This window comes from Pseudorasbora parva, chromosome 21 (genome assembly GCF_024679245.1).
Source record: "Pseudorasbora parva isolate DD20220531a chromosome 21, ASM2467924v1, whole genome shotgun sequence".
NCBI classification, from domain to species: domain Eukaryota; kingdom Metazoa; phylum Chordata; class Actinopteri; order Cypriniformes; family Gobionidae; genus Pseudorasbora; species Pseudorasbora parva.
The window spans coordinates 26,157,549-26,181,248 of NC_090192.1; the positions used below are offsets into that span (position 1 = coordinate 26,157,549).

Genomic DNA, 23,700 nt, shown 5'->3' on the forward strand with positions numbered 1-23,700 from the left:
AATGACAACCCACATATACGGGATTGATATTTAGCAAATATTGGTTTCTTCTTAATGCAATCATCAGTAACTACATCATAGTGCATTTAGGTTATTTTTGTTTTTCTGATTCTGTAGCACTCACTTATTTGTTACTTTGGTTCTGACAGTCATGGCTTGCAGACAGGCGAAAGACTCAGCGAGATGACAGAATCTCTCAAATCATGCGCATCAATGAGTTGCGCTGCAGTGCTAAGCCTGTGTATGGCCATGAGGTGCTGGACTTTCTAACCTTCCTCCCAGGCCCTTGTCCATCTCCACCAAGTCCTGTTGTCAACAAATGGAGTTACTCTGGTTATAGCTCCTGCCTCATTGCTCAATCACAAAATACCAGTTGTATTTTGGAAAAGAGCAAAGTCCTAAAGGAAGCCATCCATAACTCAGAGGAGAGGCTTCAACTTATCTCTGAGGTCATAGACAGGTATAGCTCACAAACATGCAGTACATAAAGCACTATTTTTTTATTTAATTTGCAAAGCAATATAAAAACTGCATCTGAAAATAGTGTTTCACACTGCGTTTAAATGTGTTCCCTCGTTCCACAGGTTCACTTTTGTCATTCCTCCAGTGGAGGCAAAGCCTATCACCATGCACAGCTGCCACCCACCTCCTTCCCTCAGACACCAGCAATCTCTTTTCTCCTCTGTTTTATCTTCCCATATCTCCCCGCTTTCACACACACTCCATCGGATCCAGTGTAACATGAGGACACATTTTCCTGACTTGAGGCTTATTCAGTATGACTGTGGTAAGTACTGGCACCCCAGAGTTTGCATTTGTATTTCATTGTACTTGACTTTACAATGCTTATACATAATAGCCTATAATATTTGTGTAATATTTTATGGCTGTTTATCTGTGTCTAGGTAAGCTGCAGACACTCCACCTCCTGCTTAGAAAGTTGAAAGCAGGATGGCACAGAGTCCTCATCTTCACTCAGATGACACGTATGCTAGATATACTTGAGCAGTTCCTCAACTACCATGGGCACATCTACCTGCGGTTGGATGGGAGTACACGTGTAGAACAGAGACAGGTGAAATAGTAGTCCCAGTATTCAAATTGTGTGCTTGTGATTTTCATATAAATTGACTTCGGCAAGAAGAACAAAGTATGTGTCTAGTCTCTCAGCTGTGACATTATTGGAATGTTGGTCTACCTTTCAGGCTCTGATGGAACGCTTCAATGCAGACCGTCGCATATTCTGCTTCATCCTGTCCACTCGCAGTGGAGGTGTAGGTGTTAACCTGACTGGGGCAGATACGGTGGTGTTCTATGACAGTGATTGGAACCCAACCATGGATGCCCAAGCTCAGGACCGGTGTCACAGAATTGGACAGACAAGAGATGTCCACATCTATAGGTAAATGCAAAATTAAAACATTTATATATATATATATATATATATATATATATATATATATATATATATCAGAGGTGGGAGTCACACATGTGCAAGTCCAAGTCATTTGTTAGATTCTTTTGAGAATACATTTTGGTCCAAAAATAACAAAAAATACGACTTCATTCAGCATTGTCTTCTCTTCCGCGTTTGTTTTTTTTAAACCTCAAATAAAGAATCAAACGGTTGCGAATCAGCAGATTGATTCGTGATTCATATCGCCAATGTCACGTGATTTCAGCAGTTTGCCAGTTTGACACTCGATTCGAATCTTGAATCATGACCGTTTGATTCTTTATTTGAGGAACACAGAAGAGAAGACTGATGCAGAATAAAGTTGTTGTTTTTGTTTTTTGTTTTTTTTGGACCAAAATGTATTGTCGACGCTTCAAAAGATTCTAACTAACCAACTGATGTCACATATGGACTACTTTGATGATGTTTTCATTACCTTCTGTAATTAGTAATTACAGATTATGCGAGCATGATTGACATTTAAAATATGTAATTTGTTCAGGCTAATCAGTGAACGCACAGTTGAAGAAAATATTCTGAAAAAAGCCAATCAAAAGAGGATGTTGGGAGATATGGCTATTGAAGGTGGAAATTTTACCACTGCCTTTTTTAAGGAGGTATGATTTTAATTTGTATTCTAGTTTTTCAGTAAAATCCGAATTTGGAATACATTTTGGAAGGATTAATTACCCAACTCTTTCCCACAGCAAACTATCAGAGAGTTGTTTGATGTGTCAGAAGGAGAACGAAAAGTGGCTGAATTGAGTGTGCCTCAGTCAGATGATGAAGAATCCGTCAATAAACAACACACCACCATTTTGGAACAGGTCATTTTAAATATATCCATTTGGTGCATTTCATGTATTTGTTTAAGAAATTTATTCCATTTGTTATTCTATTCTAAAAATTAGATTTTGTGTTCTTTATACTAGGCCCTGTGTCGTGCTGAGGATGAAGAGGATATCGTCGCTGCATCACAAGCCAAGGCTGAGCAGGTGGCTGAGCTTGCAGAGTTTAATGAGAACATCCCTCTAGATGATGGTGACAGCCGAGACCAGGAAGAGGAGGAGCTTTCCAAGGCTGAGCAGGAAATTGCTACTCTGGTTGAACAGGTAATGATATGAATGTTTTTCTTTATAAAATGTTTATTATAAAATGTTTTATTAGAATGTTAATTTATTTATTTTAAATCATCATAATACCTTTATACCGCTAAATAAAAATGTTCCCCTGTTCTTAACAGCTCACTCCCATAGAGCGATACGCCATGAATTTCCTTGAGGCTTCCCTTGAAGACATTTGCAAAGAAGAGCTGAAGCAGGCAGAGGTAACAATTAAAACAGCAACCAAACTTTGATTCCTTGCTCATAGAATAAACTTTTAGCAGTCATACCCACAACATTTATCTTGACTTTACAGGAGCAAGTTGAGGCTGCAAGGAAAGGGTTGGATCAGGCAAAGGAAGAAGGTTTGAAACTGCATCAGTCATCTGACAGTGATGAAGAGGATTCTGTACCTCACAATACTGATGAACCTACTCCAAACCGTCGTCCTCGCAAACACAAAGAGAAAGGTGCTCCTTCTACAAGGGTCAGTGGCAGGCTCAGAGGGACACCTGCTGACGATATATCCATAACCCGGCTGTCCCCAGAGAGAGGCAGGAGGGGGGCATGCATGAACTCTGAGCGCAGTATAAGCCAAACCCCTGGGTCCACACAAAAGTCGCCCCAACACAGAGAACTGCCTGAGAAGCTTATTAGTGGTTCGCGTGGGCGAGGGACAATCAAAGAATCTGAATCCCTCATGTCATCAGAAAACCAGACAGTCCAAACAAACCAGCAGCTCACAGATTCAACAACCTTGTCCCCTGCTATGCAGGGCTCAGTTAAAAAAAATAGAAATGTGCCATCCCCCCATCTGCAGCCCATCTCCCCATCAAGCTCTGTGCCTTCAGCTGCTGCATCTCCTGCAATGGACAGAAACACTTGTGGCCATCAGTCCTCTTCTGTTGCTTGCAGAGAGGACAGTGAAGAGCAGGGGGGAGAAGCTGTGTCTGAAAATGTACAGTGTAGCAGGAGAGATAGGAGAGCCTCTGCATCATCAGACTCCATCTGTTCTCCTGAGCATCATTCTGAACAGGATGCTCAGCTCTCCCTTTCTCCTACTCTTGTATCACATAACTCCCGCTCACCACGAAAGCGTCAGTCTGCTGAAAGTGAAATTCTCAAGGGACTTCCAGAAGATTCTCCATCAGCCAAGGTCCTTCGAAAGCTTCCAGGTCGTCTGGTCACGGTAGTGGAAGAGAAAGAGCCCAAACGGAGACGGAGGGGAATGAGTGGAAGCGGAGGTGCGCACAACGAGGGTTCATCAGAGGAGATTGAACATGTAGAACCTGTTCAAGAATCAGCCACTCATTCTGATGGAGCCAGTCAAACTCTTAAAGACTCTCCTCCTATATCACTCCCCAGATCCTTGGCTTCTTCCTCACCACCACCACCACCACCACCACGAGAGCAGGAACAGGCATCCTCTCCGTTACAGTATAGTCCAGGGAGAGGGCACAACCCTTGTTCCCCAACACACTATTCTCCAGATATGCCTGTGCTGCGGAACTTACCAGTACGCCGAAGGCTTGAGACAGAGTCTCGAATGGCTGCACAGTTAGGAGAGCAATTTGTAGGAAGAGGTAGAGGGGTGGATCGTAAATCTGCTTTGTCACCAAAGAAACCAGAAACTAATTCAGACAAGCACAGTGACTCAAGTGTTACTAATCTAATATCAGCGAAGCGCAAGAGGGGCAGGCCACCTAAAACGCCCCCAAGGGCACCAGAGCTGCCAGAAGACAAGAAACCAGTAACCCAGAAAACCAGTCCTGAGCGGAGTCCCCCTCACTCACCAAAACGGAAAAGAGGTCGTCCCCGTAAAGATTCCACCACAACAACAAGCTCACCACCATCTTCTCCTTCTACAGGTGCTCCTTCCTCCCAAGAGCCTAATTTGTCAGTGTCCAATGTTATGCCTGTGACTTTGCCTGCTGTCAGTAAAACTTCACCAATAAGCTCTCCAACACTCAATCCCACTTCACCCTCAAATGCTGCTGAAGTGTCGTCATCTAAACCTGATTCAGAAACAAATCAATCCACTACTTCTGTTTTACTGTCCTCTGTGCACAGAGACTCTCAAAATATCTCCTTGTCTACATCAGACCTTGGTGTAGACTCACAAGTTGATACTCACACCAATGCATGCATTTACACACTTAAAACTTCACCACACAAGACTTCTACTACAGAGGTCTCTCAGACTTGTACTGCTTCTTCCCTTACACTACATCTTCCAAGCCCCCTCAGAGAGCCTCCCACTTGTACCCACTTGTCCCCCATTCATGCTGAGGAACTTGCCCAAATGCCTGTGCTTTCTGAGACCAGTGAAATTACAGCATTTTCAGATGGTTCAGCTGCCTCATTGACTGTAGAAGCTGAGGAAGATTCATTCACAACTAACCAGCAAATGCATCATTTGCAGTACTCAAATATATCAACACATGTCACTTCACAACCCTTAAACAGAACCAGTACAACTGCAGACTCTACTCAAACTTTTGTAGAGCCCATGTGCAATATAGCTGCATCTCCTATTGCCACTCATCAGTCATCCACCCAGCCTTCTCCACCTGCTTTGACTTCTGGGATTGAGCCAGAATCATCTTCATCTAAATCAGAGGCACCAGAAGCTTCAGTTACACTTACTCTGTCAACAGTTAAACAGTCCACACCTAACTCTGATCAAACTTCTGTTCCTACCTCACAACTTCAAATTACAGCGATTGAAGCAGTAACAGATTCAACACTTGTATCACAAAAAATGTCTTCAACATTTTTACAATCTCCATCTACCGCTAATCAAACAACATCAGATTCTGAAACATTCAGTCAAACAGATGCCGATTCTTCTCCACCCAAAACCATACCAGTGGCGGATAATCATGAAGGCCAGCCTTCATCCAAGGATTTGGTTGTAACTGAGGAGGAGGAGGTTGTAACAGAGACAGATATAATGGAAGTAGACATTGTTGCTGAGGATGATGTAAGAGAAAATGATGTTTTATCTCAGCCAAAAAGCAGGGAATTTGATTGTTTGCCAAAGGAACAGACACCCAGTGCCTCGGGAATTGCCTCATCAAATTTGGATATTGAGACTCATGATGCTCCCAAGAGTGATGGAACTGTTAAGTCATCAGAAGAGGAGAAAAGAGAGGGCAGAGAGACCAGAACTTCTGTCAAAAAACGAAGCATTAGTAGACAAAGCAGCCAGGAATCAGTCCGTTCCTCTTCCCCATCTTCTGTATCCTCCAGTGGTTCAAGATCATCTCAGTCCAAAAAGGGGGGAGAGAGTAGGAGGCCTTCAAAAAGGAAACGGGATGATATCAAGTCTGAAAAAGAGAAAACTAAAGAAAAGTCTGACAAAAAGCATCAGTCTAACTCTTCCTCATCATCTTCAGACTCTGAGGACTCTAATAGTATAAAAAGATGTCTGACAAGATCAGCTCAAAAGAAGTTGGAGAAAGATGGCATGATTGCTAAAAATGATGAGAGCAGTAATAGACAAAGGGGGAGGTTGGACAAAAAGGGTCAAACCACCAATACCACAGAAGGGGAGTCCAGTGGTGAAACAGGTTCAAGAGTAACCCGCAAATCTACAGGCCCACAATCCAGTACTTTAGCCTCCCCTGAACCCGAGGTACTGGGCAAACGTTGCTCAGCCCTTAATGCTGCAGCCAAGCTCTTGGCAATGAGGGGAAGAGGACCAGACACACCCTGTCCTAGCCCAAAAAATAAGACTTCTGTACAGCAAAGCAGAGCACTGTCCTCTGATAAAAGCAGTAAACCCAAGGGGAAAACAGGATATGACTCTCCTAAGATGTCTAACAGTAAAGCAGGGAGTGGTAGGCAAACCCCCAATCAGTCAACTGAATCACCACAGTCCTCCTCTTCTGCTCGATCTACTCGGCAACGACCAGGCAGCCTTGTTCCCCCCTTGGAAACAGAAAGGGTTAAAAAAGAAGAAAAGAAAAAAACTTCTGATCAGAAGGAAGAAGGTGAAGATGAAAATAGAGAGACCAGGTCTTCAAGAGGTCATAGTGCCTGCAGTAGTATAAGCAGCGAAAGAGGAGCAGGCAGCAGTAGAAGTCGGAGTAGCAGCAACAGCAGTCAGCGCACCCACAGTCTAAGTTCACAGAGTACAGAGCCTAACCGCTCCCGTTCCAGAGCAGCCTCCTCTGGTAGTGATACAGAGAGAGGCAAAAGTATTCGACGGAAGAGCGACGGAGGCAGACACAGGGAAAGCAGGAAAGAGAAGAGGTCCCAGAAGCATGACAAACCTGAACTGAGTGCCGGGTCCAGTGATGGGACTCCAGACAGGGTTCTCAGGAGTGTAGCTGCACTGGCAGCTGCTCAGGCACGTACTCCAGCTAGCAACACGCGCTCTTCATCCACCCAACACCGGCACTCCAAGACGTGATATGGAGTGGAGAAATCATCTCTAGGTTTAAACAAGGAGTTAGATGAGTATTTCGGCAAGGAGAGAATGCAGATTTTATGGAGGAAAGGGGATCAATTTTATTTAAGGCCATGGTTTAGCTGTGAGAGAAGACGGGGAAATAAAGAGATCTTTTGCACATTGTAATTAGATCTGACCTCGCCTTTGCCACTCAGCTATCTTAAGTCAAGCCATTTACAGTGTGGAAAGGGTCTGTAGATGCAGGACAATTGTGAAGATTTGGTTACCTATTTAAAAATGTGACCTAATAATTTGAGTTAATACCAGAGAATATTTTACCCTACCACCAAGACTTTGGAACTTCAAAGTAGCTGGGCAAGAGGCAAGATTATTTGTTCACACTATGTACTGTAATCATAAAGACTGGAAATACTATGTGAAGTATATGTTAGAAGATTGGTTGCATAGATTGTACACTTTTTACAGAGTTTACTAGTGCTGCAAATGGTATTGATGAGGACGAAATTCATTAATGCTACATTGAAACGATTAGTGGGGATTGTATAATTGTAAAGTTTTTAGACTGTTGCATTCTGGATAATGTTTGTCAGCTGTTTTGACTATTGTTTGTTTCAAGTCAGTTGATAAATTACAAAAATATCTTCTATATCTTCCAGGGTATGAAGAGGGCAGGTCTAAAAATTATAATTTTTTTTTTTCTTCCTCTGCACTATGCTGGAGTTATGATTTGCTTAGATCACATGTCTTGTGTAATGTTTCAATCCATTACTTTTAAATTCTGCTGCTGCCTGCTTTTCCCCATTTGCACATCTGAAATGTCTCAGACATTGAAGGTGTGCATTGTGATTTAGGTTCAGAACATCAACTTGTCAGTACATCTTTACTGGTACCTCACTGCATTTTGTAAGCTCTAAAGTATGTGTATCTCTTGGGCTTGTGATGAATCTTGAAATTTGCTTGTCATTTGCTTACAGAAATGGGAGATAACATCTTGCCATTTTTCTTATCTCTTTCCCAAAGTGTTAGTCATTATGATCATCTTTACACATTAAATTGTATTCTCAAACACAAAATCTAAACAAGTTTGATAAAAATGAGAGTGCCTGTTGATCCATACAAGGATCCATGTTAACGTATAGACATTTGGTCATCTGTAGTGCTTTAAGTGTAATAAGCTCTTCCACCCTTCATCGTAACAACGCCATTTCTGTTTATGTGCAACCAAAACTGAAATCAGTTCTCCAGTGAAAATTGCTACTGTCAGCTATTTTTATTTCTGGAGTATTGGTCCTTTTTATGGAGGGGCCGATGCTGGGTTGGTAGGATACACCTGAAATAATTTCTTAAGAGGAATATCTTATTTTTTTGCTGAACATTGGCAGTCAAGTGAGTTGTAAGATAGCTTTTCTTTGCCCTTTTTGGACAGAAAGATGTTTAAGGGTGGGGGGCGGGAGGGGGTATTAAGTAGAATATGGTGATGGTCTTATTTTCATTTTGATTTGTCTATTCTAATTTGTTACATTCCTTATGTTCCCTTGTAATTCCACATTGTTTTACTTGAAAGATTGAAACAAAAATGTAAGTTGAATAAAAAGACCAAAAATACATTTTGTTGATGTCAGCTTAAATTTCTTATTCAAACTGTAAATTATTTTAATCATGGTTTTCTTGCTCAACATGGAGACTTTGAAATCGGGTCATTGACAATGGATGTAGGTTGATGTCCCTCAAGCCAATTAGCCATGTCTAGTTTAATCTACTAGTAAATTTTCAAGCCTCAACGTGTTTTTTATTATTATTTTATGTTAGTTTTTTGTGGTGACGTTTGAATAGTAACCATTAATACGGTTTGGATTGGTGATCCAAAAAAATAAATTAGCTTCACCAGCGAGAACCAATCAGAAATCAAGTATTTGCAAACGTGAATTGAGATTGGACATTGCGTTCGACTGACCTCATGCTCTCATTTCTTCTCGAGAGCACTTGGCGACATTGTAAGCATGAGAAAAATCCATTGATATTTCCTTCTGAATAGCCGTAAAAGTCTGTAATACTGGCCCGCTCTGACAAAAACTGCAACAGGTGCGTACTTTAACTCCGTCGCACCCATTGAGTTTATTCGCTGTATTTATTTAAGAATATTAGCCAGCTAACTGGCTAACCTGCTTTTGATACGCGTTCTGTTGTCATGGCAATTGTACAGGGAAAGTTGGCCGCTGACTTACGTCGCAAGGGAATCATGCACGCCATTATTTTGTTTTGGACGAACTTGCAAAAAGGTAACGTTAGTTTAAGATTATGTGTGATTAGTACGATATAATACCCGAAAGTAGTTTAGATTATGTAATATAAAGTCTTTAGTTATTCTGTGGTTACAGTTTGAGTGCTCGGCTGCTTTAATGTAGAGGTGGACTGGAAAAAGGAAAGATTGTGATTATGGCTTTCTGCTTCTTGAAAGGTATCATAAGTTCCTTATATGATAATTCACACTTTTCAAATATTATTTCTTAAAATTAAGCTATTTTATATAGACTATTTAAGAAAATTGGTAATATATAATTATGAGTTTGAATTAATGTCCTTATTACATTAACTTGTCATCTTATTTCAAATATTTTTTTTTTTGTTGCAAATCCCAGTCACAATGTAGTGTAACCAACAGCTTCTTTTTTTATATATATGTAATATTTGTTCCAGGAACCTAGCACTTATCTCATCACATTTGACAAGTAGGGATTGTCTTTCTTCTCTGATTCCTGGCCTTCATTTTCATGTTCATGTATCAGGTTTAGGTCTCCTGTGTTTCTAATAGGTCACTTGATCTTAAGGTTTCAGCATGTCAGTATGTAAGTATATCCCAGTTGGGCCACCCATCACAGAAGAGGCGAATTTGTTCCTTTTTGTCAGGTATTACGTGCCAGTGATGATAGCCTTCTACGGGACAGCTAAAGCCAAGTGGTGTGGACAGGAGACTTTTACTTATCTTAAAGTGCTGTGAGCTGACTGCCAGCACTGCTGCCCTCTTTCTGAAGAGATCACAGGTTGGTGTTGGTGTCCGTTATAAAATGTGTAGATTTTATTGAATAGTTTTACATGTTACGTTTGATCGATAGTTTCAAAAAGCCATTGTTTTTCTTCTATCTATTTTCTTGTAATGGTTTGATGGATCATAGTTGAAAGGTTTTTATATAGATTTTCCTTTCTCACTGAATAAATATTATTTGTCTAATAATGTTACTAGGCCATTTCATTTGAGCTCAGGGTCAAGAGGGTCATGGTCAGGATTATCTAATTCACTAGATCAGAATAAGGTTACCTCAGGAGTCTTATCTTCTTTCCGTTCTGTGACTGACACTTGCATTCCGAAGCATCTACAACTTCAGCTGGACAGCAGTGATGCCACTTTGTGCAATCTGCGGCTAGTTTTGTTTCGTTCTTTTTTCCCCCCAAGTCACCATGAAATCAAAATTGACTATTCTTGTTTTTATGGAATATTTCAGTGTTTATTATAAATTATTTATCCATGTGCATTATTATTATTTAATTCATGTGCTCTCATAATATTTAATTTAAATAATTTCCCCAATCCTCTCCCTCGAACCAACTTTTCTCCAATGATATGTTTTGTGGAGTGAGGGTAGGAAAGTCTGTCGTTCACAGCAATAGGCATAGTTGGGTTCTGGAAGTAAAAACTCCATTTATTTTATCCATAAGGTCCTGAAGCCATCAGCCTGCGTTCTTTTTAGCATATTTTTTTAAATAATCATGTTTTACTGTGGAATTCCTGGTGAAAAATTATATTACCCATGAGTCCTACACTAGTCAGAGATTCAGAAAAAGCTGCACGCTCCAAAATGGCTCTTTAGCATCCTTTCCCATTAAACACTGCGAATGATGTAATCAAGTTGATCTCCCTATTTTCTCGAAATACTGAAATGTTTGTGTGTGTGTATGTATGTATATGTATGTGTATGTATGTATATGTATGTGTATATATATATATATATATATATATATATATATATATATATATATATATAATGTGTGTGTGTGTGTGTATATATATATATGTGTGTGTGTGTATATATATATATGTGTGTGTGTATATATATATATATATATATTATATATATATATATATATATATATATATATATATATATATATATATATATATAATGCAATAAACTTCAAATGTATTGTATATATTGTATATATTTGTATATTGTATATATTGTATATATTTCATCATTTTTAAGTTGATTATGCTGTTCGCAATGCTTCGTGGGATTGTAGTTTTTTCCCTCACTAAAACCTTTAGGTACTCACACAGTCTTGTAACTTTTTTGCTTTTAAATAAAAGCTTGTAGTTTTGTGATTCAACCCATAGCTGGTTCATGGCTTATAACTCTTTAACAAAGACTTATAACTGTGTTAAAACCCCTATAGGGGGAAAAAGGAGTGAAAAAAAACACCTCTGGAAAAGGCTGTGGGCACTGTTGCACTCTATAACAAACAACATCGAAACCAATCAATTCCAAATGGACAAAATCAAGTCTCGCCCTACATTTTTTCTTGTCCATGACATGAACATAGACCATTAAAAAATGAAGCCTTTTCTCTCATATGTCACAATAAGGAAGAAGAAAAGACTAGCCCAACTTCCATTTCATGCCGATATTAATGATATTAATTTATTTGACCTATAGAAATGGTTCAATACTGAAAATATATTTCAGTTTAATTATTAAAGGTTCAGTGTGTAGCATTTTAGGATCTGTTGATAGAAATGCAATTAATATACATACCTAGAAATGAGGCATTTCTGTCTACATACACTGCGGGTCCCCTTACAGTGAAATCCTAATTTTGCGCTGTCATGTTTCTACAGTAGCCCTAAACGGACAAACTTCTCTACAGAGCCTGTACTATCTCCGTCAATTACTTTTTTGTCCTGTGTCGGCCCCCGTAGCTTTCTATGTGCTTTGAAAGGGAGGGGTGAGTTGGTGTGTGATTGCAACTCACAACCTCTCTGCTAGATGCTGCTAAAATTTACACACAGCACTTTTAAGTGACCTCAATCATGTTGTTGACAGGTGGGGTACTCATCTATGGAGAGAAACGGGGACAGAAACATGATGCTAGGCCGTAGCATTTTGCCCTTTACAAGCACACTACCGATAGGGTTGATTAAGTTTCACATTGGGGATGTGACGCAGCAATATTAGATCTTTCAGCTCATAAGTTCTTAAATAGGTGTTTCACTAAATCTCTCAGCCCTCGCTCAGTCTTCATCTAACTTTTATGTGTTCTCAGAATGGGGACACCAGCGGAGCACTCAGTGAGTGAAGCGGGCAGGTGTGAGCCTGATCCAGGGGTGGAGGGAGAAGGCTGGGGAAGTGACACTCATGCAGAGCCCTGTAACACGCCAACCCCTCTGCCTGCAGCTAACAAAAAGAAAAAGAGAAAGAAGAAGTAAGCCATTACATCATGTTATGGTATTCATATACACTACCGTTCAAAGGTTTGGGGTGGGTACATTTTTGTAGCTTTTAAAATAAGTTATGCTCACCAAGGCTGTATTAGTTGATCAAAAATAATATATTTTCTTTTAAAAGGGGTGGCAAAGCTGAATTTCCAGCATCAGTACTCCAGTTTTAAGTCACATGAACCTTTATAAATCATTCTAATATGCTGATGCTTAAGGATATTGGTGATCAAGAAACATCTTATCAAATTGAAAGCAGTTTATTGTTTAGAAACTGACATATTTTTATTCTCAATTTTGATCAATTTAAAGCATTTTTTCTGAATAAAATGATTGATTTCTTTAAAAACAATCTTAATGACTTTAAACATTTGAACGTTAGTGTACATAAGATATTACTGTAATGTCACAGTAAGGATCAAATTGTTAACATTAGTTAATGCATTTGGTAAGATGAACTGACACTTGTACAGAATGTATTAATCCATGGTAATAGTAATTTCAGCATATACATTTTAACAATTCATGCTGAAACATCTGATCTGGTCCCAGATAAGTAAAAATTAATTAAGTAATAATGTATAATATGCTAATTATAGGTTTTTAATATATTGATATTGGTTAATGTTGATCATCAATTACTTCTTGATATCAAGTGCATTACCCTGTATTAATTAAGGGAACCTTATTTCATTTGTATTTATCTTAAATTATTGATAACTATAAGCTAGGTATGGGACCTTTTAATAAGATTAATCTAATTGAGCATGAACTGTTGTGTAAAAGTTAACAAGAGAGCTTTTCGATTCCTGAACAATGCACAGGTCTGTCTCTGTCCTCTTCCTCTTTTTCAGATGACTGTGGATAAATCTCACCAACTGCAAATATGAGAGTGGTGAGTTTTTATTCCAAACATTTGTGGATTTAGTCTGAAAATCAACTGTATGATTATATAGCTTTGACTAAACGTTTGTGTTTATGCAACGGCATGTTTTTCTCTTCTTCTTTTTTTTTTAAGTGCGTCGTGCTGCTCGCAGATATGGACTACGAGAGGCTGCAGAAGGAGAAGACTGGACCCTGTTTTGGACTGACTGCTCTGTCTCACTAGACAGGGTCATGGATATGAAGCGTTACCAGGTGTTTGCTGTCAAACATTCTTCCCTTATTTTGTATCCTGTTTGGTGTCACTCGTTCCCCTGTGGTTAACAAGATGCTTAAACTCCCCCCCACACAGAAAATCAACCATTTTCCTGGCATGAATGAAATCTGCAGGAAGGATTTGCTCGCTCGTAATATGAACCGTATGCTGAAACTCTTCCCGAAGGAGTACAATATCTTTCCTCGCACGTGGTGCCTTCCTGCAGAGTGAGTTGAATCAAGTTCAAGCATACAAACCTGTTACGATACAGATCTTTTAATGAACATAAAATGGGCCTTTTAATCTTTTCCCTTTTCCCTCACTCTCTTGGTGTCCTCAGTTATAATGACTTCCAAGCCTACACCAGAGCCAAAAAGCACAAAACATATATCTGCAAGCCAGACTCAGGTTGCCAAGGACGTGGTATCTCTCTTACCAAGTCCAACAAGGATATTCGGCCGGGAGAACACATGATTTGCCAGGTGTATATATCCAAGGTAACACAATGTTCATAAAGTCAAATAGGCACTGATAAAATGTCTTCATTTATATTATTATATTATATTATAATATTATTTTTGTTTCAACAGCCGTTCATTATTGATGGGTTCAAGTTTGACCTGCGCATATACGTGCTAGTGACCAGCTGTGACCCATTCCGCGTCTTCATGTATAATGAGGGACTTGTCCGTTTCTGCACCACTGAATATAATGAGCCCACTGGCAGCAATTTGGTGAGGGGCTTTAAAAACAGTGAATGAACTTGAAATTGATTCATGTATTTTAGTAGTAATTATTGCTTAAAGCACATTCGTTCATAAAATATAGATGGAAACTGCTTGTAATGGAATACTGACTTCAAACCTACCTTAAAAGTCCATAGATACAGGGTTCGTACAAGAAGAACTTGAAGTACTTGAATTTGAGTTTTTTTCAAGTCCTGGAAAACCCTTGAAAACAGACGTATTTATGAAGAAATAGTTGGAAAAAGTGCTTGAATTATTACAGTTGTATATAGCTTATTGATTTATATGACATATGCTTTATATGATATATATGAAATTAGTGTTTAATTTATTATAAGGTGGTGTTCAAAGTTAAAATAATTTCCTTGTTTACAACTTTGCTTCATTCCAGAACGAATCAGCATTTTTAATGGACATCATCTCACTCACTCTTAAAGGGATAGGTCATTTATTACTCACCGTCATGTTGTTCCATCTTTGTAACAAAAACGAAGATCTTTTTGATTAAATCTGAGAGCTTTCTGTCTCTTGACAGCTATGCGATTACCACTTTGACACTTCAAAACATTCATAAAAAGATTGTGAAACTAATCTATATGAATCAAGCAGTTTAGTCCAGACACGCTCGCTTTACATGATAAATAGATTGATTTTAGGCTTTTATTAACATAAACATTCATCAACTCAAACATCAGTTATAAACGGAAGCTTAAGCTTGTTTGCTTGACATGTGAGAACAGTCAAGGGGTTGTTGCGTATCCATTTTTTTAATACCAAGTATGTACATATTATACTATAAAATGTGACTTATTAAACAATAATAGCCTATATAAACTTTATAATATATTATTAAATACGCTGTAAGATGTATTTTGGATACTTTATATCTGTAATGAAAAAATAATTAAGATATTGTTTGATAATTGCTGATTGTAGCCCTTGAAAACCAAAAAAGTAATGCTTGAAAAATCCTTAAACCCTGGCATTTCATTTTACAGAACCTGTACAAACCCTGTAAATATCGGAGTCAGTGCGTTCCTGTTTGACCGTTGGCATAAAGCCTATTAGATTCTTTAATTTGCTTTTCTTTATGCAACTCTACAGGAGGATGTTTGTATGCACTTAACTAACTATGCCATCAACAAGCATAGTGAAAACTTTGTGCGCGACGAAGATACTGGCAGCAAACGGTAATCTATATGTTCTCACAGAATATGATTTTCATCTGTTTTTCTTTAAAACTGTATAGAAAACAGTTTTTTTCCATTTACGTCTTCATAGGAAACTCTCCAGCTTCAAGAAGCACATGGAAGCCATGAGCTATGATACTGAGAAGATGTGGACAGACATTGAGGACGTCATCATTAAGACACTAATATCTGCCCACCCCATTCTCAAACACAATTACCACACCTGCTTTCCCAATCATGCCTCTGGCAGTGCCTGTTTTGAGATCCTGGGATTTGATGTGTTACTGGACCGTCGACTTAAACCTTGGCTTCTTGAGGTTTGGGCTCCTTTTGAGGCTTATTATGTATTTCACACTTTTAAGTAGTTTATACCATTTTTTATAATTTGTGATTTTTTTGGATACAACAAAATCTATGAATTGCTTTTTATTCTAGCTGTATACAATCTTTGAAACTGTGTTTAGGTCAACCATTCCCCTAGCTTCACCACAGACTCCCGCTTAGACCGGGAGGTGAAGGACGGCCTGCTGTATGACACTTTAGTGCTGATTAACCTGGGAGTCTGTGACCGCAGGAAGATCACAGAGGAGGAGAAGCGCCGGGTAAAAGAAAGACTCCAGCAGAACCGCTCTAGGGAGGCCAGGTACCACAAAGACCACAGCTGCACTTAAAGAGATAGTTCACCCAAAAATTAAAATGATCCCATAATTTAAAATAACTCCCATATCCCATAACTCAAGCTAACCTAGGTGTATATGACTATATTTAAAAAGAATCAGAGTTATATTAAAAAATATTTAATTGGAGTCAGTGAATTGCAGTCCTTTTTGATTTCCTAAAGTCCAAAAAAGTGCATCCATCCCTCATTAAAGTAATCCATACAGCTCCAGGGGTCAAGATAGTCATATAAACCTAAGATGTTGATGTAGACTTGATGGCTTGATGGAGATCATTTTCATTTTTGGGTGAACTATACCTTTAAACACAGCAATTAGTTATTTTGAGTTAACCTCACAATTCTGACTTTTTTCTCGAGTTTCAGAAGTAAAAACATTTTCTCCATAGGGAAATTTTACCTATTAAAGAAATAAATCTTTAAAGACAGACCTATCGTGAGCTACGAGGTTGTTAATCGATGGTATGTTCTTCTGCTGATGCCATCAGGCCACATCATTTCAGCTTATTTTTAAAAGATAATTACATTTAAATTTGCACTATGTACATTTTTTTGTGTAAAATATCCAAAAACCACTAGGCCAGTGTTATATATTTTGTTCAGTTGAGTAGTTACAATATCCCAAACATTTCCAACTGTTTGTAAATTGTGAGAAAATTGCTATTTTAACCAGTGAACCGTGACGTCTGAGGGCATCGCCTGTCAATGCCGTCATATCTGCAGACCCCTAGTTTCTGGTTTATTCTGCAGAAATACTTTACTCTTACTGCACTTAAGTGTGATAGCAGTCGCTGAGTGAACATACAAAGTAACGTCATAACGTTATTTTCAACACACTAAGATCAAATGTATCTAATATGATAATCAGAGCTGCGTTATCTCATACTTTTGACTGGAAAAGCAGAAATGGCGCCAACGACTGTGGCATAATATAAGTCCCGCTGCTTGTTCATCTTATTAACAATCGCTCCAGTGGCCTTGCTCATGTCCCACAGCACTGTCATGCGTCATCTGAGGATTTTTTGGCCAGAGGTTAAAGACTACAGCCAGTAGAGGGAGTTAGTTCTGCATTCACAGCACTTGGCTCAGGTAGCGGCGGGGATTCATGTAAACATCATACGAGATTGACTTGGTCCATGGCTTATAACACTTTAACAAAGACTTTTTGGAAATGGGAGAACTAAATGGAACAAAATACTTCCGGAACCAGCACAGCTAAAAAAGGGGATGGGCACTGTTGCACTCCAATTAAACATTGTGTAATTCGACCCTACAGAGGACAAGCGCTTTAAAAAATAGATCAATGGATGGATCTCCATGTCGACTTTTAAACACAATATAACATTTGTTTTGTTTATATTTTACAATTTTGAAGTAACATCTCACAATTTGAACTCTTTCTTGTTTTTTATTCTGAGTTTGTTTTTTTAAGGGGTTTCTAATTTCTTGTACAAAAGGATCTGTCTGGCTGCGAGATGTCAACAATCTTTTTTTGTTCTGTGGTGGAAATACTAGATATATGATGACTGCGTTGTAACCGACATTGTCTATTAAGTGCCATGTGTGTTGTCTCTCATAAGGAATGAGGAGATTCGTCAGTCTCAGGCTGCAAGTATGGAGCAGATGCAGAAATATGAGGCAAAACACATGGGTGGATTCCGACGGATCTTCCCTCGGGAAGGAGGGGAGAAATACGAAAAGTATTTTCAACATAGCAGCTCTCTTTTCCAGGAAACTGCAGCCTCCAAAGCCAGGGAGGAGTGTGCCAGGTGTGCACATACTGCTTGCTGTTTTGCAGGAATACATCAAGCTACTTGTAGACAACAGCAGAAGAAAAATGTTGATTCAAAATGTGTATATTTGTAGGCAGCAGCTGCAAGACTTGCGTCTGAAGCAGGAACAGAAAGAACGGGAAAAGAAAGGGTCACGTAAGCAGGATCTTCAAGGTGAATCTGCAGGAGAAAGAGCAAAATCAAGGAGCATTCCGCCTCCTCACCAAAACCCCAATTCAGTGAGTTATCCTCTTTAAACTTATTTATATGTCTACTTTGATAATGCATTGTTCATCACAAGTTAACCAAACACTGGTTCCTTTGACCAACCACTAGAGGGACCCTGGTGTCTATTTTTGATTAGCACCAAAGAACTCATGAATTCCTTGTGGTCTTCTCCATTTCTTTAGCTACCAGCTATGTTAAATCAGACCACCTTGTGGGGAGAAACTCCTATTGCTCTTGACCTAATAGAGGAAGAGGAGGCAGAGAGAGTCAGTGAACTTAACCAACGAGAGACTCTGCTGCTGAACATGGGTGTGGTTAGCCAGGTGCGCCAGCTACTTCAAAGTGCCAATCATCTTACTGAACTTTTCAACCACTCACACGAACAAGCCAGCTTTCCCCCACACTGCAGACATGACCACAAGGTATGTGAATAAAAAAAGTCCATATTAAAGGGATGGTTCAATCAAAATGTCATTTCAAACCTGAATGATTTTCTTCTTTGGAGCTCAAAGATATTTTGGATATTATTTGTCAAATGAAAGTCAATGAGGTCCAGTGCAGTGCTATTTTTGTATTATTTATATAACCGTGTATATATTATATTATATGTACTGTATATAGTATAGCATTTATTCATTATGAATAAGCGTTACATTTTTTTAATTTCTTTTAAAATTTCTTTTAGGTTTTAGTCATTTAGCTTTGTGCTTTTGTCATTTTTATTTTCATTATTCAGCTTTATTATATAATTTATTTCTGTCAGTTGCAACATTTTGTATTATTTTTTTCATATTTTTATATGAATTTTTTTAGCTCACAGTAACAACACTCATCCAATGTCCCCATTGTATTTTATTGTATGGACAAAAACAGTTAAAACATTCTTTAAAATATCTTTTGTGTTTCCACAGAAAAAAGAAAGTCATACATCTTAGTTTTTCCTCAATATTATAAACCACCTTAAAGGTGTCATGAACTGGCTTTTTTTAATACTGTTATCTTAGGTCAACTTATGACTTTGTGTGGTTTTTACATTCAAAAACATCATATAATGAATAAGTAAAAGTCTATTTTCTACACTGGTTTTAAGGCTCTTTCCTGAATGCTCTGGAGACTTGGAAGCAAACGCCGACGGCTAGGATTGGATAAGATTTGCATATTTAATTAGCTTCTGCTTCTCAGTCAGTTCACATAAGGGAGGGATTGTTTTGACAGCGGCAGCCAGAATAATTCTCTCACAGGGCTCGCAAAACTTCTTTATCAAACAAACACATTGATTTATCTCTCATTCACCTGCGATTGATTGGAATATAATTTTTTTATTACTTGGCCCGCCTGATCGGTGGATATAAGCGCGAACCACACACACAAACACACACACACACACACACACACACACACGTGTCCTTCAAATATCAAGTCAAGAGAGTGAACAACACAGATCAAGAAAAGAATGTTAATTCACTATTTAAGATTCACCAACCTGCCGACGGGCTTCCGTTTTGGAAGAAAACACATAACCCTGGGGACATTTGGCTTTGCGAGCCTTGGCCCATAATATTGAGTCTGATCCTGAATCACAATGAACCAACAAATTATGGATTCTTCTGCTTTTGACAGCGTGCTAAGGTATTTTCTGTTAGACATGTACATAATCAAAATGATCTGTAACAATGCAATACTATCACATATTAGCGTGTTGCACCATTCCTGTCAGATCCAATATAGAAGGCACAGCATTGTGTTTTTTTATCTCAAAAAATCTCTGTATGTTGTTTACAAATGATTCAGCAGTAAAAATAAAGCAAACAAATGTGCGCATGTGAGCTGGAACTTCATTAAAAACAAAGTTTAACCCCAAATTCTTAAAGGGGGGGTGAAACACTCAGTTTCAGTCAGTGTCATGTCAATCTTGAGTACCTATAGAGTAGCATTGCATCCTGCATATCTCCGAAAAGTCTTTATTTTTTTTATAATTATATAAGAAAGATGCGCTGTTCCGAGTCTTTCCGAAAAAAGCCGAGCGGGTGGGGGCGTGTCGTGTGAGCGGAGCTAAATAATGACGTGTGCGCGCCGCTGTTGTGTTGAGTGCGTTGTAAAGCTGTGTCATCCCTAACAGCGGGAAAAAACTTTATTCAAAATAAAAATACGGCTTTTAATCAGATACAGCCATACATCTATGATCCGGAATCAGACCCAGAGGCTGAAGTTGAACAGGAGCAGCAGCAAAAAACGACTAGAGCAGGACGTCTCTATGTGGTACAAGTTATACACTAACTATATAATATGCTTAGCGACTTGTGTTATTTACATATTTATACTTGAATTATATCGTCGTATTTTTGTCTTTGAAGGTGTACATGTGGGAAGTGCAGTTGTGCACGTGTGTGTGTGTGTGTGTGTTTACGCGTGGTTTGTGTAGACAATTGTAACGTTAGTAAGCGGACTGGTTTTGCACGGCAGGCTAAGTTAGTGTTTACATAGAAAGACATGGAATAGTAGCGCATTTGAATGAAGAAGCGTGCTTATTTAGTTCAACATATTTCCCCACTCTTTGTGTATTGTTGTTTGGAGTGCTTTTACAATACACAAACATAAAGTTACACATATAGTGGCCAGCTAAACAAATGTACACGCACTACACATCGCATGCTCCATTGATCAATTAACTATACGTGATCATGTTTGGGCTACTTGATGAGCATAGGCAAAAACACAGACATTTGAAGCAGTCTCACTCACAGCCTGCGGTTCTAACGTTGGGACCTTTATCGTTGGGACTGCTCCATCATTCAGCATTAGGCGATCGGAAAATCCGGCGTCGAGCTGGGCCTTGTTTATGAAACAGTCGGCACCGAAATGCAGCGAACAGATATAAACCTTTGCGCAACTCAGTTGCTGATCCGGAAAAGCAAATTACATCCACTGTTGCCTTAACGCGGGTTTTTTTGGCAATCTGTACAGGACTGTCTTGGTCTGGCAACCAAAAACGCACTTTTTTGGTGACATTGTTAATTTCTTGAAGTCACATCACCTGTGCAGCGCAGCCTACGAGCCAGCGCTTTGATAGGCGTAGGCTGTTGCTTTCGCACTCTCCCTCTCTCTCTCACGCTCTTCCGGTAGAATTGTACGTACGGCCCATACAAGGAAATTCCGACCTTTTAATGTCAAGTGGACCCATGATCGAAAAAAACTTGCCGAAACTTATGACTAACCGGAAGTAGTATTTTTGACAAAGAAATACTCCCATCAAACGTCCACCTTAACTTTTGAAACTTTGTCTATGTTTAGTATGGGATTCCAAGTCTATAACAGTGTAAAAAGATCAGTATGCATGAAACAGCATTTCACCCCCACTTTAATATTAGAATCCGAAGGAAGCTTATGCAGTGACTGTGTTCTTCCACAACCAGGCACAGCACAATATCTTGCTTTCTTTGGCATGTTTATTGCTCGGTAGCGCGAGTCGGTAGTGGGGGCTACAGAAGCAGGCGTTCATATTTATCTGTTGAGGTTGCGTTTCTGCATTCTATGATGTCAATGGTCGACACAAATTTTGAGATCTCTTGTTTGCTGGGCCTGGTGTCAATAAAAGCTAACAAGAAAGTTTTCAGATCCGAAACTCACAGGATATTCTTACATTACAATGAACTTTCATATATCAAAGGCTTAAGGGAAAGTTGATTTCTCAATTCATCACCCCTTAAACATTAAATATTACTCCTTTTTTGTCAGTTCTCCTGATAATTTACTCTCTCTATCCAGTTGGACTCCATTGCAGATGTTTCTTGGAAACAGAAGAACCTCTGCACAATCATGCAGCAGCAGGCGTCTACAAAAGCCAAGCCCTGCCTACAGAATGTGCATTCCCAACCGCTTCAAAACCGAAAGCCCTGGCCCTCTCTGCAACATGGTCTGCTCCAGCCAGTCCAGACCGAACCGGGCGGTCTGACACAAGATGGAGGGCAAGAGATGGCAGCATCAAATGCAGAGCGACAAGCATCTGCTGGTATAGTGAACGCCAGTAATGCTCAGCGGATACCTATCACAAGTGATTAACTTTTTTAATAGTTCTCTGGCACCTATTCCCATATAATAAAACTAGAAAGGAATTACACCTCTCTTCTTTCTTTGCTTCACAGTAAGTGGGTCTTTCTCTTGGCGTCAGGGCTGTATGAGTTCCTCTCTGGCCGAGTCAAGAGCGAGAGCATCAATGTTAGGAGTGCCTCCTCTCATTCTAAGGCGATCACAGGATGCCATCCATGACCCCAAATCTCTCTATGTCATTTCCACCCCTGCTCCTCTTGTCCCAAGGCCACACCTCTCCCACACCCTTCGAAAGGCCCCTCGCAGAGTCCCCCCACATGAGCACAGCCACTGACACGGGACGTGTACAAGCTCAACATAACCAAGTAAATCTATACAGTATAGGGAATATAAGGAATCTGTTCAGTGAGATGTCAGTATGAGAAGTCAGGAATGAGAAGGTGTGCATTCACTGCCTGTCTTTCATACTGGAAATGTGAAATTACTCTCTTTGCTATTTTCAATATAAAGCCATTTCTCTGGTTTGTCAACTTTTTTTCTGTCATTTGGTTACAGTTAGTCAGGAAACTTGATTTTGGACAATGCAGTGGGCTGGTGCCTGCTGTAGCCTTTTAATGTATTTTCAGCATACATTCTTAGTTTGAAACAAGCCATTTACAAAGTGAATTATTTTAATATAAAATAATGTGAACATTCTTTTATACATTCTTTGATGTAAAACAGCCTTTATAAGCTATTTTCATGACTTCATGTCATAATGAGCCAATATGAATAAATATTAAAATAAAAATGTTTTTTAGACTTTTGTTCTAGTTCTAGCATGCAAAAAAATGTTTTATTATTTTCTCATCCTCTTGTCCTTTCACACCTGTAAACTTTTTATCTTTGCGAAACACAAAAGAAATTCAATGTTCGTAGACACCAATATTCTTCAAAATATTTGATGTGTTCTTCAGAAGAAGTCATACAGGTTTGGAATGACAGGGTGAGTAACAATTTTCATTTTGGGGTTAACTATTCCTTTAAGTTTATTTCTGTGCTGCAAAACAGATTTGATATATTTTGTTATATATCAGACTTACTGAATAAAAGAAAAATGGCTAAAGTTGAGTTTTAGCATCAGGCAAATTCCACATGGTTACCAAAAACATAAATTAGTTTTTTTTATGCTATGAAAACGTCATAATGTATTTATTTATTTATTTTAAATGTATGTCGTCATAAATAAACAACAAAAAAAAGACATGTAAAGAAGGCAATCATACAAAATCTTGGCTAAGGGTGATTTGGATGTAGTAGGCTCTGTCGACCACATGTCAGATGAGAGAATAGCCTAAGTCTTACACACAATTAATTAAATGATCTTTAAATATTTTTTAATTATAAATAAATAAAATAAAAATCGAATAAAATGTAACGTCTATTTCTGTTTGAATATG

The 23,700-nt window shown here is 38.8% G+C and overlaps 2 protein-coding genes across 6 annotated transcripts in view; both read left to right on the forward strand.

Moving 5' to 3' along the window:
- srcap (Snf2-related CREBBP activator protein) overlaps positions 1–8,418 on the forward strand; it is a 29,667-nt gene extending 21,249 nt beyond the window's left edge. For all 3 annotated transcript variants that reach the window (XM_067430034.1, XM_067430036.1, XM_067430035.1), the window contains 9 exons: positions 150–460; positions 585–787; positions 906–1,075; positions 1,206–1,402; positions 1,959–2,073; positions 2,164–2,283; positions 2,389–2,568; positions 2,700–2,783; positions 2,876–8,418. In XM_067430034.1, coding sequence (XP_067286135.1) covers positions 150–460; positions 585–787; positions 906–1,075; positions 1,206–1,402; positions 1,959–2,073; positions 2,164–2,283; positions 2,389–2,568; positions 2,700–2,783; positions 2,876–6,976 — 5,481 coding nt within the window. In that variant the 3' untranslated portion in view covers positions 6,977–8,418. The remainder of the gene's footprint in view (positions 1–149; positions 461–584; positions 788–905; positions 1,076–1,205; positions 1,403–1,958; positions 2,074–2,163; positions 2,284–2,388; positions 2,569–2,699; positions 2,784–2,875) is intronic.
- A 511-nt stretch (positions 8,419–8,929) lies between these two features.
- Positions 8,930–23,333, forward strand: ttll6 (tubulin tyrosine ligase-like family, member 6). Of its 3 annotated transcripts, XM_067430126.1 has the most exons (17): positions 8,930–9,058; positions 9,180–9,255; positions 9,884–10,017; positions 12,293–12,451; positions 13,322–13,359; positions 13,483–13,601; positions 13,699–13,829; positions 13,943–14,099; positions 14,193–14,336; positions 15,453–15,538; positions 15,630–15,855; positions 16,003–16,181; positions 17,795–17,983; positions 18,081–18,225; positions 18,397–18,636; positions 21,980–22,265; positions 22,357–23,333. In XM_067430126.1, the coding sequence occupies exons 4-17, from the start codon at positions 12,294–12,296 to the stop codon at positions 22,593–22,595; spliced, it is 2,337 nt and encodes a 778-aa protein (XP_067286227.1). In that variant the 5' UTR covers positions 8,930–9,058; positions 9,180–9,255; positions 9,884–10,017; position 12,293; the 3' UTR covers positions 22,596–23,333. The 3 variants fall into 3 exon arrangements, with proteins under 3 accessions (XP_067286227.1, XP_067286228.1, XP_067286229.1); XM_067430127.1 differs by lacking the exons at positions 8,930–9,058; positions 9,180–9,255; positions 9,884–10,017 and having other exon boundaries at positions 12,329–12,451; positions 13,319–13,359; XM_067430128.1 differs by lacking the exons at positions 8,930–9,058; positions 9,180–9,255; positions 9,884–10,017 and having other exon boundaries at positions 12,382–12,451; positions 13,289–13,359.
- The last annotated feature ends 367 nt before the right edge of the window (positions 23,334–23,700 follow it).

Bases quoted from the DNA above. Each gene is read 5' to 3' on its own strand.
- ttll6 (XM_067430126.1), top strand. From the start codon at position 12,294: ATGGGGACACCAGCGGAGCACTCAGTGAGTGAAGCGGGCAGGTGTGAG. The intron at 13,602-13,698 runs GTGTTTGCTGTC...CCCCCCACACAG, and splicing joins TGGATATGAAGCGTTACCAG to AAAATCAACCATTTTCCTGG. The intron at 18,637-21,979 runs GTATGTGAATAA...CTCTCTATCCAG, and splicing joins ACTGCAGACATGACCACAAG to TTGGACTCCATTGCAGATGT.